The sequence below is a fragment of the Sabethes cyaneus genome, chromosome 2 (assembly GCF_943734655.1).
Source record: "Sabethes cyaneus chromosome 2, idSabCyanKW18_F2, whole genome shotgun sequence".
In the NCBI taxonomy this organism is placed as follows: domain Eukaryota; kingdom Metazoa; phylum Arthropoda; class Insecta; order Diptera; family Culicidae; genus Sabethes; species Sabethes cyaneus.
In genome coordinates this window covers 8,658,261-8,677,854 of record NC_071354.1, presented here as the reverse complement: position 1 = coordinate 8,677,854, position 19,594 = coordinate 8,658,261, and the positions used below count along the sequence as shown (strand labels likewise).

The following is a 19,594-nucleotide window of genomic DNA, read 5'->3' as shown; positions in this document are numbered from 1 at the left end:
AATTGTTTGTTGACACCTGACAGACACATCTTTCGTCTGTCGTGGACGAGCCTCGAAACCAAAACAGAGAACGAAAAAGCAAGAGCAAACTCTCTCCCTCACGGTAGCGGTTCTCTCGATTCTCTCACGCACGTGCTTTTTCCATCCGTCAAAACAATTTGAATGCTGATTGCACGATAGGACCAGCGCCACCAGCGCAGCAAGCGGGCTGAAGTCATCGCCCCACCCCAACATTCAATGCATTCCAATCACTGTTGGATTGGCCTGTTCACTGTGCCAGCAAGGATGATTCTTAACAGGCTTATTCTGTATTTCGACGGATCAGTTTCCCGAACGAAGTGGGTGATATTTTTCATTCAGCCAGCACAATCAGATGAGCAAAATAATTCGAACGAAATTAAGATCCGTCGAGTTCGTGAGGGTGTAAGTAACCCAATTTAATTTAAGACCTATTTAATGAGAACTAATAGCGTGTTTAACTAAACAAAACAGAAATAGAACTACCTGAACAAATAGCTAGATAGAACAGACAAAATAATTTAAAAAAATAACATTTCTAAGCATCTTAGCTGAATTTAAAATATAAGCAAAGAAGAAAAAATCCATTCACTTCTACACTATTACAACGAATACATAATTATATTGCTTTTTTTTTTGGGAATTCTTTCAAACTGAAAAATTGCAACAGTACAGCATTACGTAAGTTCCCTTAAACTCTGGTTATTCTGGTTTCACATTGATAACTTTAAAAGTTTTCAGTTTTTATTTCACTTTTACAATTTAATTTAAATTAATAGTACATTTCTGTTTGCTGCTATCATCGTTATCATCATCATCATCATCATCATGTTCAATGTTGTTTGTTTGTTTTGTTCTTTTGTTACCATTCTGCTCTGTTCCGTTCAATCTGGTTCAGTTTAGAATTCCTCGTATCGTTTTGTTTTGTTTTTTTTTTTTGTATTACGTGAATGGATGATACTTTTGTCTGTCTCATTAGCTTTTTTATCAAGAGCGCTGAATTCGACCCCCAAATAGTTTCTTCTTTTTTTACATTTCGCCTTCGACGCAAGATACAATAATACGTAAACTATAGATTATAAGAGAAAGTGATCACGTGGTCTGTACTTTAATTCTTTTATTTGTTTTTTTGTAATAACTATTCTGCTGTAAGTGAACAAGTTACTGTATGGTTTCATTGCAGTGAAACTTTTCTTTTTGTTTTTTTTTCTTGTTAATTTGTTTCGTGTATGTAAGTGTGTGGGTGTGTGTGTGATAAAAGAGAGTGTATCTGTGTATGTGTATTTGTTTGCCCTTACTGAATATCATTGCAACGGATTTAATGAGACGTTCAAGTTAAGTGGTTCACTTGAAATACTCCAACAACTCCTGCCCGGAAAGGGGAGACAACTCCTCGCCGTCCAGATATTGCTCCAGGACTCTACCCCGCAGGAAACTTTTTTCAAAATTACTGGAAAAAAGAGAGAGAAAAAAAGCAAGGAAGAGGGTGTTATTGATTTTCACTATGACCAAAGACAGGTTTGCTTACCTTAGTGTATCGAAAGATACCGTGCTCCGAGAGCAGATGTTCAGATTCGTTTGGTTCGATACCAGAGTGAGCCTGCCTGTCCCGTAAAAGCATTTACTTTGTGATATGTGGAAAAACAGGATAATGCTAAGGTTGGAAGTTCTCTGGCGATTGAGAAAAATTAAAGGAAAAAATATATTAAAATTTAGAAACTCTTTTTTTACTGCTGGGCATATGAAGATTGTATTAATATAATTATCTACAGAAATTCAATATTTTTGTCAATAAACAGCCCTGGCTATGCAGAAGTTATCGGGAATCAAAACTCCAGTTTCTATACTGATCGGACATCGGGATCTCATGACAAAATATTGTAAATTTTTCAAAACGTATGAAAGACCCCTGCTTATTAAAATGACGTCCAGATAAAAGGAGCAATGCATCGAAGACAAGCGAGTAAGTTTGTCAAAAATAGTCAAATCAACTCTCACTAATGTATGAAAAGTGGTTGTCGAAAGCCGGAAACCACAGCAACAACAAAAAGGGTATTCAGCGTTTTCATGTGGAACGCCAAGCCAACCTTTTCGTTCGAGATGTCGCAAACAGGTTAGAAGTGTCATGCATCAAGCTAAAACTTATAGGAACAAAACGTCTAAAACACGATCCCGGATTCCATGGGATAGCGAATGGCGACGAAACCTATAGGTAAATCACGATTTCAAATAGCTTTCTGGACAGGACATTTATGCGACAACCGAATGGGGAAGGAGGCAGATATTTTCGAGCATATGAAAATGTTAATGTCCACAGGTTGTCTGTACCTGTGGCTTGAAAAGCAACATTTACATTGCAACCGGAATAACCAAACAGGAAACCAGTGTCTGAAAAAAAACGCCTTCTGTCTTTCTTGAAACAAAATTCGCGATTGTTCCGTGCTGTTTTGGCCAAATTTAGACATAGAGTTTCATCAGAATTAAGAGTGGATGTTTTGTTTGGAGTCAGTTTGGCAGTAATTTGGATTCGGTACGGTATCAAATCTGAAATCTAAATAGTATGCGCATAAACTATGTACATTTTACATGATGTAAAACTTTGCTATTGCTTGACTGCTAAACTACTGCATAATGCGTATCATCGGTGACTCACGTCTGTTGACATAAAAAAGACCCCACAGTGGTTCTTAGTCTCTTATCTCACAACTCCTATCCCTACCTCCATGCGGTATAAACTGGATACGAGTAGCCAAAGAAACATCCGGTAACCAACCTCAGTGGATACTTAATCGTATACCGATAGGAAAGGGTGTTCTTTTCGTTAAGAGCGGCTCAAAACGGCGTCTGTACTCCATGTGAGGGTCGGCCGTTGCTACATTCCGACGGAATTTGACCTTCTGATTCTTTGTTTTACTGACTCCGCCTGGTCGAAACATCTCGCCCGTTGTGCTTCTGATCGTCTTATTTTACCGGATTTGAAGCAAACATCATCTTCGCAGGATGATTATCTGGCATTCTCGCAATCCACCGTTTCCGTCCAGCTTTAGCCACCTCACCTGTTGGATACTTGGTTCGCCGTTGAGCTGCGTAAATTCATGGTTCATCAGCGTCTCAAGACTCCGTTCGTCTGTACACCGCCTTTCTTTGATCATTCTTACCACTCGTCTCTCGAAAATTCTGACCACTCGCAAGTCCTCCTCCAGCATTGTTTACGTTTCGTGCCCGTTGAAAACAACGATTCTGATAAGCGACTTGTATATGATAACACCATTACTTTTCTTAACTCCTATGAACTCTTCTACACTTTCGCAGGAGACGTTTATTTATGCATTAATGAACAAGCCGATTGGTCAAACGTTACTTCATTTGCTGACGAGTAGCTGGTTGCCAAACTGCTCAAAAAGCTGACGAGACGTGATAACCGACTCTTGTTTCGGCGCCTACGGATTCCCCTGGTATTGCCACAGACAATAAGATTAATTATCTTCTTATCAGTAATCTAATGTGGTATAAAATTTCGTGCAGGTTTGCAGCGAATCGCAAAGCCCGAAATCATGAACGAAAATAACAGCAGGGAGACACCTTTATACAAACACAGAAGGTGAAGGCGTAGGTTCATAACAAACCCACCGTCAGATAGAACTGTACTGCTTTGAAGCTTGCTCTGGCTGATTCGAATGAATTGGACGTAGATTTAATTAGTCGCATAAGCTTGAAGGTTATATAGGGGTCATTCCCTCTCAAGTGATCATATTCGTTGAAATCGATCACCTCCAATTTCAACCAAATTTGGTATAATTGCTCATTCCGGCCCTTCATTCAATTGGATTGAATAATCCCCCTTACAGTGACGCTTCTCCATTTTTCTCAGATTTTCGAAAAAAAACTCATTTTTCATTGCATGTCACTGCCAGGGGTATTGATCAATCCATACAAAACTTTGGGAAATTGAACGTGGGATCGGAATGAGTAATTATACCAAATTTGGTTGAAATCGGCGGTGGTCGATTACAACGAATATGATCACTTGAGAGGGAATGACCCCTATATAACCTTGAAAATTGAATTTTTGTAAAAAACCCAAGATAGAATATTTTAAGACCTTCTCTAAATTAATTTTTTTGACCAATACTAACATCCTATGAAGAAAAATCTGAGGTGCATGAAAGTTAAATAATAATTGCCTTCGGACATAGCGTGACCCACGCATCATATTTTCGTGGATTTCAGAGCAGCATACGATACAGTTGAACGCAAACAGCTATGGCAGATAATGTACGAGTACGGTTTTTCGGATAAACTGACGCGGCTGATCAAAGCAATTCTGGAGCGAGTGACGTGCTACGTGCGCGTTTCAATGACACTCTCGAGTCCTTTCGAATCGCGCAGAGGGTTGCGGTAAGGAGATGGACTGTCCTGAATGTTATTCAATATCGCTATTGAAGATGTGATCCGGCGAGCGGATATCGAAACGAGACGAACGATCTTCAGAAAGAGTAACCAACTCCCAGCCTTTCCAGATGACCTCGACATCATTCGACATCAACCTTGAGACGGCGGAGAAAATTTACGCCAGACTAAAAACGGAGGCTAGGAGTATAGGGTTACAGACACCAGCAGAGAAATACAAAGACGCATTATGGCAGGAAATCGTGCCTACTTTGGACTCCGTAGGACGCTGCGATCGAACAAAATTCGCCACCGCACGAAGTTAACAATCTACAAGACGCTGATTAGACCGGTAGTCCTTTACGGCCATGAGACATGGACTATGCTCGTGAAGGACCAACGCGCCTTTAGCATCGTTTTCAAACGGAAGGTGTTGCACACCATCTACGGCGGAATGCAGATGGAAGACGGAACGTGGAGGAGGCGAATGAACCATGAATTGCACCAGCTGCTTAGGGAACCACCCATCGTTCACACCGCAAAAATCGGTCGCCTGCGATGGGCTGGGCATGTCGTGAGGTTGTCGGACGACAGCCCGGTAAAAAAAGTTCTCAATAACGATCCGACTGGAACGAAACGGCGGGGCACGCAGCGAGCAAAATAGATCGATCAATTGGAAGGCGACCATCGAACCTTACGTAGACTAAGGGGCTGGCGAATTGCGGCCATAGACCGAGTGGAATGAAGACGACTTCTTCGTACAGCAGAGGAAACCACGGCCTGGAGCTGATTAAGTGAAGTGAAGTCATAACACCATGCAGTGCTATGTTGATCAGGTATAATAACGGGTAACGCCTATACATCAAATAATGTCCAGGCACGAGACCAAATTCTTCTTGACGAGTAACCGTGTAGAGTTCTACTTGAAATCAGCACAGAGAATTGCGTACCATCCATCACAGCTTTAATTCAGCCTGATCAACCTGATCCTGGGAACCCCGTTCTGGTCTGTGAATGGAAAACCATCTGCGGTCGACAGTATCAAATGCAGCTTAGAAGTCAACGAACAGTAGGTCTGTATTCACGGCGCTTTGCGAGGTTCTATCGTAGCGTAAATATTTGGTCCATCATTGACCATCCTTCAACGAAGCCGACCTAATAAATTCCCACCAATCTGTTCGCAATAATTTGGAAAAGCATTTTGTAAACGGCATTGAGCACGGTGACCGTACGATAGTTCTCACAGTCCAGTTGTAGATCGGGCAGATAACCCACGCTTTTACTCCTCCGGAAGCTGTTCAGTATCCCAAATTCTTACAGTTAGCCGAAGCAGATGCAGACAACTCGCGTTACTCGCGCGTACTTCGATTATTAACAGGCACCAGGGCGTTATTCGCATATTCATCAAAGTGCTGCTTCCACCTTAGGATCGTCTGTCAAGGTACTACCATTCAAGATACGACACATTTCGGTTCGCGTTCAGCACAGCTCCTTGCTTCTATTCAAGCTTTTCCAGTTGACGCATTTTTTTGCCCATTCCTTAGTTCGAGCTAAACTTGTGTGTTCTGCATAGATTTGATAAAAGCACTATCAACTCCAAAGGAAACCAAACCAAAAAAACCAGTCAACACTTGAAGTTGATGTATGCCTTGGAAGTTACGGGTATTGTTTCATTTTGAAACGGAATGCGCTACTGAACGCTACTAATAGATGGCCGGTTCTTCTCGTAGCAGCACCGCCTAGTCGAGATTCGAACATACGACGATTGGCTTGTTAGGGCAGCACCGCACCTCGAAGCTAACTAAGTGATTAAACTGGCGGTTTTTGACTACATAGTTGTTGTAAATTAGCATCCAAAATTCTACTCAAACTCTTCGTGTCAGTAATCAGCTGCAAAGCAGCATTGTCAGCACTATAAAAAGGTTTCCAGTAAAGCAGCCGTATATTTTGCCAAAATAGTATTTGAGTAGCATTTGAGGTGACCAAGGATGGTTCGATTACTTTGACTCAATTTTGATTCATTTGACAGTACCGTTTCAGCCGAGCCAAATATGACAATAATATATATGGGACATTTGTAGAACAAGCTTTAATCTACAATTTTTCTGAACAAAGTTTTGCAGTATCGTTTGTAGTTACGGTGCTACAACGACTGCTTGAAACAGCACAAGCCACTCCGGCTCTATGCTGCTGACAACGACGACGACGGCAACAATATAAAAGACTCTTCCGATGTCTTAGAAACGAATTCTTAAGAATGTCGGGAACTAATCTGCCTAATGTGCCAAATGATTCGGTTCTACTTGCACGCCGATTGTTTACGGAGGCTGCGAACAATTGGGCACTCAGCTCTTTTGAACCAATGAAATCTCCAGGTCCGGATGGTATTCTACCCATATTCTTACAAAAAACGGACGGTGTTATAATGTCCGAGCTCATCAGCCTCTTTCGAACCAGTTTCACCTTGGAGTATATCCCGGAGAATTGGCAGAAAGTAAGGGTGGTCACGCGGAAAGGGGCGGAAAGTAAGACAAAACCATGCCTAAGGCTTTCAGACCGATAAGTCTGACTTCAATGCTTCTTAAGCGGATGGAGAAAATCACGGATCCGCAATGAGTTTTTAAAAAACACTCCGTTACAGGTAAATCAACATGCATACCAACACGGTAAATCTACGGAAACCGCACTGCACTGCTTAGTGACGTTAATTGATAAATCACTCAAATATCAAGAGACAGCACTTTGTGCTTTTCTTGTTATTGAAGGCGCTTTCGATAACACGTCCTTCGCGTCAATTAATACGGCTCCCTGTCCCTCGAGCAGAGAAATTACAGCTTCATTGATAGATACGTCGGTCACGATTTCGGTCGTACTTATCGTCAGAGGAAAGTTTGACGCAGTATTGTCAAGTCGCTTGCAAGGAGCTCTAAACACCACCATGTTATGGTGCTCACAAGAGGGATAACATTACCCCACCAAAACAGTCGTTATACCATTCACTGGGCGAAGGAAACATATCATTACTCCGCCTATACTGAATGGTGTCAGACTGGGCTTCAGTAATGAAGTCAAACACCTCGGAATAATTCTCGATAAAAAACTGAACTGGGCTGCCCACCTAGATTATGCTGTTAAGAAAGCAACTTCGGCTATCTGGGCATGCAGGTCACTGTTTGGCAAAACCTGGGGATTGAAACCTCAACTAGCCTTCTGGCCATATACTACTATTGCACGGCCTAGGATAACCTATGCTGCAGTCGTATGGTGGCCAAAGGTGAATGAGGTGACAGGCCAAGCCAAACTAAACAAAGTTCAGCGCCTGGCCTGTCTTACAGTTACCAGTGCCATGCGTACAACACCTACTGCAGCCATGGAGGCAATGCTATGCTTACTGCCTTTGCATCTTCATGTGAAGAAGGAAGCAGACCTCGGTGCACTATGGTTACAAAGGAGTAAAACTATACTCGAAAGTGCCCAAATCGGTCATCTTCGCATACTTCGGGAGTTCAATCTGACACCCTTAGTAACTTCAGTCTCTGACTGCATGGAAGCCAGGCCCAATATGGACGTTCCATATGAGGTGATTGAAACAGATCGCTCAATGTGGAATAATGGAGGGCCCTATCTTCCATCTGGAACTATCTGCTTTTTTACAGATGGTTCAAAAATGGGGGCCTACACAGGGTCCGGAGTTTAGGGACCCGGCATCAGGGAAACTATCTCATTAGGAAAGCGGCCCACCGTTTTTCAAGCAGAAGTATATGCAATATACATCTGTGCAACAAAATGCTTGAAATGAAAATACAGGCATGCGAAAATCGGTATCTTCACGGACAGCCAAGCGGCACCACTGGCACTCAAGTCCGCCAAATGCGTGTCTCGATTAGTTTGGGAGTGCAGCACAGCATTGAGAGAGCTCTCCCGCCAAAACAAAGTTTTATTACTTTGGGTACCCGGTCACTGCGGAATCGAGGGCAATGCATTTTCTGACAACCTAGGAAGACAAGGATCAGTTCAGCAATTTATTGGTCCTGAACCGTTTCTGGGCACCTCCACATCCGCCGTGAAAGGCGAACTGATGGCATGGGAAAAACTAGAAATAGTATCTCGTTGGAATCAAACATAGGATTGTAGACAAGCTAAACAGTTTATCTACCCAAACCCTGCAGCAGCTAAAAAACTACTCCATTTAACTCGTAATGAACTACGCACAATCACGTACCTCTGAACCTGAAAGTTCAGCGCATCTGCGCTTATTTTTCCTGGTTTTAAGAAGTTGTACAAAGAAAACGGGTTTATCTACCGTTTATCTACGGGTTGTTAACGAGCACCACACAAGTTTTGCGTTGTAAGTCTCACGCTTCCTTATAGCGGGAATGAGCATTCGTCGTATGCTGCATTAAGCTTTTATTAATCGGCACCTTGAATACCCTTCCTGTATTATTCACAGCATCATATACGATATGTTAAGCTATCGAACTTTACTCGAGCTGATTTTCGACGAGACAAATCAAAACTTCTTCAAAGTGCTTTAGATTTTCCATGGATTTTTCAGAGTTAGCGGTGGCAGTCATCCACAAATGGTCTACACGCAGTTTAGTCCTCTGATATGTTAACAAGGTATGTTTGAACGATGGGAATAAAACGAGCAGCGTGAACTCCTCTATCCTCTAAACAAAGTTGCAGTAGTTTATTTGCAATTTCGGGAGACTGAATAATCAATTCTGGCTTAAGAAACCCTTAATAAAGCGCGTCACAGGATAAGTAAAAGGCGACCGTTCGAGCATCTTTAAAGAAACAACGAAATATGCCTTATAGCTGGTCTAAAACAATAACCCATACTACTCTCATTGATCAATTTTCAGTTCATTTGATACAGCTTTTGCTGCAAATCCAATACCAGCTTCAGCAAACCTCAGTAAATTGTCTGCTGACACCGCGATATTGTTAAATGATTTAGGCTTTGTATTAAGAACGTTTGGTTAACAACCTTTTCCATTATCCAACAAGGTCATTGTCCAGAAAAGGTGATAGAGTCTTCACTCTGAAATTTTCTTAGAAATGGTTAGACCGATACAGCAGCTGACATGAAGAACGACAAATTTTACCCTGAAAAAATTTGTTATCGTCAGTTTCAGCTACAATTTTAAAATTTTTAGTGCTTGGTATCCCGGTGGAACTCCTTTTGTAGCTAGAATATAACCGCTGTACTCGAGAATAAACTGAGGACAGGATACGTCAGCTAGAACCGCTAGCGCACAATCGAATTTATTAATAAAGGGACTGCGTAGTCATGCTGCTAGATAAGTTTTTCGTCTACTGTTTAAAGTTGGTTCCCAAGTGGCGTTTAGTTGGAAACAGTAACTTGTTTTATAACGAATTGCAAGTGAATGTGCTAACATCGGCTCAGCACCCGAAGACGTCTTGAATTCAACTCATCGCTCATCCTTCGTCTGCGCATGTAATCACATACATTAAATAAGCGCATTGATAGTGTACTCCGTTTCGACTTTTAAAGGAGAAGCTACTTTTGAGTTAAGGTGATGACAGGTTCAGCGGTAAGACGAGAAAGAGTTCAAAGTGCAGCACGGAACGGTGTAGCTACATTACAAACATGAAAACGTTAATGATAAATGTTAAGAGTTGGGATTTTCCCGGTTGGTCGAAATTCCCGGTTTGTCCCGCTTTTTTCCCGGTGATTTGAAATTTCTGCCTGAGCCACCCTGAGAGTTTTCCATCGTGCATCTGGCGAAAGTCAGTAGGCTACGGTGGGCCAGATATATTGTAGGCATGCCGGACGACAGTGCAACGAAAACAATTCTCTTCAACAATCCCACCGGCACCAAGAATAGTGGGGCTCAACGTTCAAAATGGCTCGACCAGGTCGAAAGCAATTTACGACTTCTGAGACGCCTGGCAAAATGGCGACGAGTGGTTCTAGTTCGAGCTGAATGGAGACGACTACTTGAAACAGCACAAGCCACTCCGGCTCTATGCTGCTGACGACCACGACGGCAAGAATATAAGAGGCCCTTCCGATGTCTTAGAAACGTATTCTTAAGGTGAAGGTCGTCAGAGTCCAGTTGCTTTTTTACTGATTTCAGTACTTGTTGCCACTATCGTTTTGTAGGGAATTGTTGCTAATAGTAGGTAATAATCTGTTATGAACAATCTAGTTGTTCTAGATCACGAACTAGATCCGTCAGTAATTCTAACGGGTGACAACTAAAATTTTGGATTTTTTTTCTCAAACTGTCAAAAAAAGACAAAGATGCATGAAGAAGATATGATCTACCGAAATTATAGATACATTATATCCATTGTTCAAAAAAATTAATGTACATTTGAAAACCGTAATCGGCTGTTCGGTGAAGCTTTCGTTTAACGTCGAAACAGGAGCGTTGTACGGCCGTCATGTCAACTTTGCGAATGCATCTCTTGATTCTACCAATCAACTGTTTGCAATTCGTGGTTCTCCAGTTATTTTTGTACACCAAGGAACTCAAAATCCCGAAGAAATCTGCGATTGGGCGCACTGAGACAGGTTTATCGGGTTGTGGTTTTTGGGTAAAAATGGGATCGATTGGGTATTCGGGAACGATTGTGTTTTCTTTTTGGCGTAATATGATGGTGCTCCATCGGGCTAAAACACGTATCGTCCATCTGCATGATGTTTTTATAGAAACGGGATTAAAATGCACAATGCGCTCCCGAAATGCTTCTCGTTTCGACGTCATTTTAAGGAAAACAAAGCAAGCATAAACAAAACAAAAAATATTGACAAAAAGAGGAGAGAGAGTGCTAACACATACATCCTCTCATTTCTCTCTGAGCTCGTTCGTTGTGGAGTAATAGGGGCCTCAAAAAAATTCCAAAATTTTAGTTGTCACCCGTTATCACATAAAATGTTGTTTACGGTGAATTTTATAAGTAAATTATCGACACTCTATGACCTTTAATTTAATAGCGAAAATAATTGGTCAGCGAAAATTTTATGCTCACATGTTTACGTTGGCATCACTCCATATAAATGTCCGTTCCCATAGCAACGTACAACAACGATGGTCGCGCATTCGGAATGGCAATCGAAACGAAGTGAAGTTTTTCCTATCAATTCAAGTGAAGTGAATATCTAGTGTAATTTATACCCCAAAAAATAATAGAACCTATAGAATGCAACGTTTAGTGCCTTGAGTTGCAAGATCTCATTACGGCTAGCAGGTTAGTTGAACTAATTTTATTTTTTTGCGATGGTTTCCCGAGTGTATGGGCATGTTGGTAAACTGAAGAAGGGAAGGGAAGGGTGATATTTGGTGCCATTCTGACTGCAACTCTGACGACCTAATCGTTAAGAATGTCGGCCAAAAGGATCGTTTGACATGCTAATCTGAAATCGCGAATTTCGTGAAGATTGCACGGTTAAAACAGTTGTTCTGTTACCAGATGGTACCGTTGGTTCTGCTAATCAGGAGGATTACCGAGGATGCACAAACGGGGAACTAGGACCGAGGAGTTCGTTATTTCGTCTAATTTATAAGAGAGAAACCCTCTGCTTTGCTAAATACACTTTACACTGTCAGAGATATGGCAATCTGTAGCAACTTTTCCTTACCAGAACAACAACTTTCATCCGGAGAAACCGCTTTTTAGACTGTCACTGAATGCTCGATAGCGGAAGAGGTTACTGCAATATACTTAGTACAAGAATGAGCGGATCTATGGAACTTATCAGAACAAGCAAAAGATCTACTTTCACGATGTAAGTAATATGATAATTGTAGAGCACGACATGAACTACACGCTAGTTTGAGAATTACCCGAGTATTATTAGTGGAAGTCGTGCTTACAGTCGAATAGACTAAGTTCCCGTACAATGTATACCCTGTACAAGACGCTTGTCAGATCGGTTGTTCTCTGCCGGCGTGAAACATAGATAACGCTCGTGGAGGACCTGCGAGTGGCCAGAGTTTTCAAGAGACGAGTGCTAAGAATGATCAAAAAATGTCTAAGTGTCTAGACGGATGCGATTGGCAGGGCATGCTGCAAGAATGCTGGGCAACTATTCTGCAAAGATGATGTTCACTTCAAATCCGGTAGGAACAAGTTGACCAGGGGTCCAGCAAGCAAGATGGTTAGACCAGGTGGGGTGAAATCTGGTGTCCAAGGAACTGGAGAGCGGTAGCTCCACAATTGGAGGAACTTTGTTCATCTGGGTATGACGTAGGACGGCAAGCCAACTAATTAAATTTCCATTGCTCGTCGCGCTGTGTGAACTTCCACTTCTGTTCTGTGACCTCGGTCTAACAAGCCAGTCGTCGTATGTTCAAATCTCGGCTAAGCGGTGCTGCTTGAGTCAGTAGGATCATTGCACCAGCGCCGAAATTGTCGTGTACTATAACAACCGACTGCGTTAGGTTGCCAATATAGGAGGCCCAAGACTTAAAGACCTTTGAGCAAAAGTTCTTGTTTTTAAATCTGGCGAAAATCAAAAAGTTACGACGGGTTGGCCACGTCGCGAGAATGCCGGACAGCAGTGCGATTATCACTATGCATAAAGCCCTACGCAGGAGATTGATTAGGCTGCTTGACTAGATTGGAAACGAGGAATTGTCGACGAGTGGCCCAGAACCGACTAGTGACAAGTTTTTGATACACAGCGAGCCACCACGGCTCAAAGCTACTGAAGGAGCAACAGCATGATTGAAACAGAATTTTTTCCTAAGCAAAATTGTTAAATGACAAAATTTGTTTATATCCCAGAGCCTAAAATGGGAATACCTGTCTAAACCTACCTTCAACAGTTTGGTCAGCTTGGGTTGCAGCGTAGCGTTGAAACTCCAGCAGCCTTCGTCCGGGCTGTCCGCCACCTGTTGGACCTGCTCAACCGATTCCGCATGTACGATGAAGTATCTCACTTTGCTTTCATGTTTCTTGTTGTGGTTATTGTTGTTCTGGTGTTGCTTATTACTACCTCCGACGCCAGCGCCACCACCACCACCGCCGCCACCGCTGCCCCCGCCGTGGTGGTGGTGATGCTGATTTTGATGCCGGTTCTGGTGTTTGCCACCGTGGTTGACATTGTTGTTGTTATTGTTGTTACTGTGACCGCCCGGTCCATGCTTGAAGTCGTTCGGCGAGAAGTACGCATTCGATAGCGCGCCGTTTTTCACGTCCATCACATTACTCGACAGCGGAGGTCGCGGCTTTTGGCCGATGTTTGCGTGGCCGGCAAATCCGAGGTGCCGCTCTTCCTCCTCCAGCACACGGGCTACCGTATTCAACAGGTACACGTCACTTGCATTGTGTGCATAGCCCCGGGGGTTACTGATGAACTTGAGGAATAGTGCACTCAGCTTGTGCCGGAAGTGGAACACGGACATACCGAAATCACTGTTCACGGCAAAGTTTATCCAATCGTCCACAATCAGCTTACTTTTGTCGGACATATCGTGCTCGTCATTGTCGGAATTTGACTCGTCCAGCTCCTTCCAGGGTATCAGTGATTCCTCTTCCACCAGGAACAGGGGACCGCAAAACAGGGCGATCGTCACAGGCGCCACAACCGTATTGCACTTGATCAAACAGTGCGCTCCAGCTCGGGTTTTCTCCTCGAACACAATCCACTCGGATGGAAGCGATAGAATGCTCTCCTTATTCTTCTTTAGGGATTTATCACGGATAACCGAACTCGGATGGGGACTGATCTTCTTCTCGATTCTTGTTTTGATCGTTGCATTCTCCTTGTCCACCCGGCAGACATTTGGATACAAACCGGCCACCAAACAAGCTTTCACCACAGCCCAACTATCCGAATGGAGATTTAGATCCTGAATACTACCCGGCCCGTAGTTCCTTACCAGACCCACCGAACGAAGATGTCCGAGAATTTTACTTCGCAAACTGGAGATGGTGTCCATCGTGCCCGAGTTGAGAAAGAAACGATTGCAAAACTGGCGCTCTTTCATCGATGGTCTAGACTCGTTAAACTTCTGGAACGCTCGCAACAAGCACAGGCAATCGCTGTAAGAATCCTCGGCCATGTCCCGTTTCGATTTTGCCGCCCGGTCCTTATCGGCCGCCGTCGTCGGCAGTATAAAAGGATCATTAACACTGAGGGCACTAACTATCGTAAGGATGGGATCGATGCATTTGAGGAAAATGCCGTACAGGAGGATTTTCCCGAAGCGGGCGTCCACGGGGAGATCGGCCAGGATGAGTCCCAGTTCCGTGAGATTTTCGTCATCATCCAAAGCGCCCAGCTTCTGCAGCAGTTTGATACTTTGCTTGATGCTCATCGGGGACGGCGGCTGGATGGCTTTGCTCAAAAAGTTAAGAATCGATGTGTGGCTGGCAATGATCGAAGTTTGCAGGCAGATTTCCGTCAACGGTACCCGCAGGATCTCCGGTAGGGTGAACTTGTCCATGGATTCGTACCGCTGTCGGGTGAACAGCCGGAAACATATGCCGGGCTTCGTTCGGCCAGCTCGACCAGCTCGCTGGGTGGCACAAGCTTGCGAAATCCAGGTGGCCGTTAGCGATGTAGTCGATGTCACCGAATCGTAGTGCTTCTGCTTCACCTTGCCGCTGTCGATGACGTACACCACGTCGTCGATGGTGATCGATGTCTCGGCGATGTTGGTCGAGAGGATGATCTTCCGGGTGCTGGGTGCAACAGGTTTGAAAACGGCATTCTGGTCGTTCGTTGGCATGTTGCTGTGCAGCATGTAGATTCGAAAATTGTTCGAACCATTCATTCGACTGCTTAGAGTTTCGAACTGCTCTAGGATGTCGTCGTAGCCCGGTAGAAAAACCAAGATCGCTCCCGGCGGGAGTTGCGTGCAAATGTACATTATAATATCCAGTATCAAGCGATGGTCGATCTTTTCGTCGTTCACGGTGCTGTGGTACACGTCGAGTAGGACCTTCGACAGTTGCTTGGGGGGAGATTGCAGTTGCTGTAGGGCTTGCTGTTGAAGCTGCTGAGGGTTGATGGCCATTTCCAGCAGCTGAGAACAGGCGCCATAACCGTTGATACTTATCGTCCAGTCCAGTGCGGTGTAGTTGTGTTTGCCCTTAATAGACGGGTCAGCGCCCATCTCCAGCAGGCGTTTGACCACGTTGGTATACCCTGGAATGAAGAAACGAACTTTATTGTAACGGAAACGGACCGAATCTACCAGCAACAGTGGGACTCACCCTTGGCAGCGGCAATCATCAGTGCCGTCATCTTCGTCTCCGTGTGCTGGAAGTTGATTGGATTGTTCTCATCCTCGACAAGGTAGAAAAAGTGATTAAAATCTTCCGCATTATTTTCGAGCCAGCACAGCTCGAGGATGTCGTTCATCAGCAGAATCGTCTCGTCATCCATATTTGCGGTGTTGAACCCGTCCAGGCGCTGCTGACTCTGCTGGCACATTGTCCTAGCGAAGTCCGGAGTGCTCCTATATTGCCGCTTAACCTCATTGATTTTTGCATTGTAGCTGTCCACTCGGAACAGCACATCCTCCAGGTAATAGTTTTCGATGGGGAACAGCCGGCCGGGAATTTCGATCAGCGGACTGTTGTTGAAGTAGCGCGAAAATGTGTTCGACTCGATGGTGGCCGACATCAGGATAATCTTAATGTTCGTATGCTGGAGGACTTTTTCCTTGAGCGAGATGAGCAAAAAGTCCGAGTACTGATCTCGCTCGTGCACTTCGTCGACGATGATGTGGGTGACATCATTGAGGATGCTGTTCGCATTCTTGCCCATCAGACATCGCAGCAGAACGCCGTTGGTGCAGAAAATCAGGTTAGTGATCGGGCTTAGCTTGCTCTCCAGTCGAATTTGATAGCCCACGGTGTGTCCGACGGGTTCGTTACGCTCGAAGCTAACCCGATCGGCAACCGTAATGGCCGACAGGCGCCGCGGTTGCGTACAAATTATGCGACACGAGTCGCCCCGCTGTGTGCTTGATTCCAGAATGTATTGCGGAATTTGGGTAGTTTTACCGGAACCGGTGCTACCGGACAGAATCATGACCTGGTTCTGGTTCAGACAGTTAAGGATCGCGTCTCGGTAGGGCGCGATCGGCAGTCGTTGACGCTCCTGGATGACCTGCATGCTGGAATTCGACGGCGGCGGGATGCACTTGACGGTATTGTTCGGTGAACCTAGGTTTAGGCTGTACGCCGTCAGGCAAGGAAAGATCTTCCGTCTGGCATGCGAGTCGGCGATCTCCTTCTGAAAACCGCCCTGCTTGTCCAGCAGCATTCCGATCATCCTGCTCGAGGTCTCGCTCATATTTAGACTGGCATCGTCATGGATAAGAGACAGAATGTTCGATTTGTAGATCGTCAGGTAACGTAAATTGCCTGTGGAGAAAGCAAACAAGATCGATGAACTGGGCGTAATGACTGGAATGTGACATTCCATTTCAATAGCGACATTTATTTATAGCCATTAAAGTGAGGTCATGGAAAACTAGGAATATTCAAACGTTAACCAGAGTTTCTCTATAAACGTTATTCAGTAAAGCTCTTTTTTGCCCATACGAATTATATATTGTGCTCATTACAATGAACAAGCTAGAGTGGAGAATTAATGGTAGGAAAGGCTTAAAAAAGCAATGAATGAGCAAAGTGACTAGGAATGTAAAAAATTAATGATCGACTCATTAGAAAATTGTCAATTTCCCTTACCGCAATCGTTTAAACTTTTTATGGAATTCCAATGATAAACTTTCAACTGTGTTTGACTAATGACATGAAAGCAGTTAAATTTTTCAGGTCAAATTGTTTGAAAACTTCAAATCAAACTGTGCCACGTCTTCCCGAAATTCAAAATGTTCCAAAAGTTACAGTTCATTAGCAAATCGATTTTAACAAACGCAAAACAAAACAAATTCGACTTGCCCTTCGAACGCAGAAGGGCCAGTACGCCATCGACCCTTTCGTTTTTTTCCACTCGAATCCCATCCCACTGGTTTTGGTTTGGTTTGGTATCCCATCACTCCTCCCACACAACACACACTGACTTCTAACTGGCTGGCACTGTGGTTTGGGGGAGCTGCTTGCTTTGGATTACTATACAATTCACTCACCTTTCCCATGGGATCGCGACTTGAGCGATTTGTTTTTGACGTACTCGTGGATGTAGGCCCGGTGCTCCCGGGTGAACGAGGCAGGAAAATCAAACTCGCTCAGCTTCTCGTCCTGCACGAACTTGTCGATCATGTAGTGAATCGCGATGCGGACATCCTCCTCGATGTTTACGTTGTTGGATTTAGCCGCCCCTCCCGTTCCTCTTCCTTTGGCTGAACCAGCTCGGCCGGCCATGTTGGAGAGCACTGCGCTCAGAGGTTCGAGCAAAATTCAATTCCCCACGAAAGATGGAAAGAAAAAACACTGATTTTGAGCCCCGAACGGTGCACTTTCTCACTGCTACTAACCTCAGCCGGATCGGGATCGAATTGCGCAAACAGTGGTTGGGAAAAATTCCGCCCCGAAGAGGAAACAGTTTAGAAAATTAACATTTATTACGCAGATGACGACTTTTCCACCTTTTCACTACTGAAGAGCCCACCAAATTTTTCTGTAGCTCTGCTGTCAATTTTTTGTTGGAGAAGAAATCGTACAAAAAAAAAATTACGCAGTCACTCACGTCGCGCATGTGGCACTCACACGCAGGTTTGCTGAATAGAAATTTTAATGGCAACTGCAGGGCTGCCAAAATGAAAATATGAAATTTATTGAAACTTTTAGCCGAAACATGAAAATAAAGAAAATTTTGAAGAAATTTCTAAAAATCAAAAAGTAGTTTTCGAGACAAAACTATCTTTTTTTAAATTTATTTTGTATACTTAAATTATTAAATTTTAATCGGAAAGTCAACAGATTTCTTGATCCTAATCTATACCTATCTATCTTCTATACCTATAAAGAAGGATTTCTGTCTGTCTGTCTGTCTGTCTGTCTGTCTGTCTGTCCGTATGTTCCTTATAGAATCGAAAACTACTGAACCAATCGGCATGAAAATAGGCATGTAGAGATTTTTTGGGGCCAGGAAAGGTTTTAGTGATGGTTAGAAACCCCTCCCCCCACTAAGAGGGGGGGCTCCCATACAAATGAAACACAAATTTCTGCATAACTCGACAACTAATCAAGCAAATAGAACAAAATTTGGCATGTGGGTGTTTTCGGTGACAAGAATTTATTCTATGGTAAATTGAGACCCCTCCCCTCTTTATAAGGGGAATTATAACTCCTCACCTCTTTAAAAGGGGGGGGGGGGGCTTCCATACAAATTTCCTCATAACTCGAGAACTAATCAAGCAAATGGAACCAAATTTGGCATGTGAAGGTTTTTGAGGGCAAGAATATTTTCTATAGTAAATTAGAACCCCTCCCCACTTTAAGAGGGGGGGCTCCTGTACCAAAGAAACACAATTTTCCTCATAACTCGAGAAGTAATTAAGCAAATGGAACCAAATTTGGCATGTGGGTGTTTTTGGAGACAAAATTTTTTTCTATGATGAATTGGGACCCCTCCCCACTTTAAGAGGGGGGGGGGGGGCTTCTACATAAATGAAATACAAATTTCCTCATAATTCGAGAATTAATCAAGCAAATGGAACCATATTTGGCATGTGGGTGTTTTTGGAGGCAACCATTTTTTCTATGATGAATTAAGACCTCTCCCCTGTTTAGGAGGAAGGGCTCCCATACAAATGAAATTCAAATTTCTTTATAACTTGAGAACTAATCAAGCAAATGAAACCAAATTTGGCATGTGGGAGATTTTGGAGTCTAGAATTCATTTTATGATAGTTAGAGACCTCTCACCCCTGTGGCAGGGGGATATGGACTCTCATACAAATAAAACAGAAATTTTTGCGAAACTCAAAAACTAAGCGAACTCGAGAAATTCGAGCTCTTCCATAAAACATTAGTCAATAACAAGACCACAAAAACTATCTACAGTAACACTAGATTATTCAGGACGAGACGGCCGCGAGTGTTGCCGGTGACCCGCCGTCGGAAGCGCCGCCCACTGGGGGGAGGCAACTCCCCGCAAAAATCACTACTGTCCAGTGCTGCAATTTTTCGACTGCAAATTTAAACGCCGAAAATTTTTTAAACTCAATGTAAAGGATTACGTTTAACAGGAAGCTTTTTCGCACTCATTTATATTTTTTCCCTCTCGACT

General features: G+C 43.6%; 1 protein-coding gene across 1 annotated transcript; it reads right to left on the bottom strand.

Moving 5' to 3' along the window:
* Nucleotides 1-712: 712 nt before the first annotated feature.
* Nucleotides 713-17,972, bottom strand: LOC128738943 (3'-5' RNA helicase YTHDC2-like). The gene is made up of 6 exons (XM_053834441.1): nucleotides 17,838-17,972; nucleotides 17,490-17,735; nucleotides 15,604-16,761; nucleotides 13,200-15,535; nucleotides 1,547-1,689; nucleotides 713-1,468 (listed from the first exon to the last, which is right to left on the bottom strand). Exons 2-6 carry the CDS (start codon nucleotides 17,722-17,724, stop codon nucleotides 1,363-1,365), a joined length of 3,978 nt encoding a protein of 1,325 aa, XP_053690416.1. The 5' UTR covers nucleotides 17,725-17,735; nucleotides 17,838-17,972; the 3' UTR covers nucleotides 713-1,362.
* Between the last annotated feature and the right edge of the window lie 1,622 nt (nucleotides 17,973-19,594).

Coding starts and splice junctions, on each gene's coding strand:
- LOC128738943 (XM_053834441.1), bottom strand. CDS start 17,724: ATGGCCGGCCGAGCTGGTTCAGCCAAAGGAAGAGGAACGGGAGGGGCG. Junction 15,536..15,603: donor GATGATTGCCGCTGCCAAGG/GTGAGTCCCACT, acceptor TCTTCATTCCAG/GGTATACCAACGTGGTCAAA. Junction 1,690..13,199: donor AGCTGACCAAACTGTTGAAG/GTAGGTTTAGAC, acceptor CTCAATCGCCAG/AGAACTTCCAACCTTAGCAT.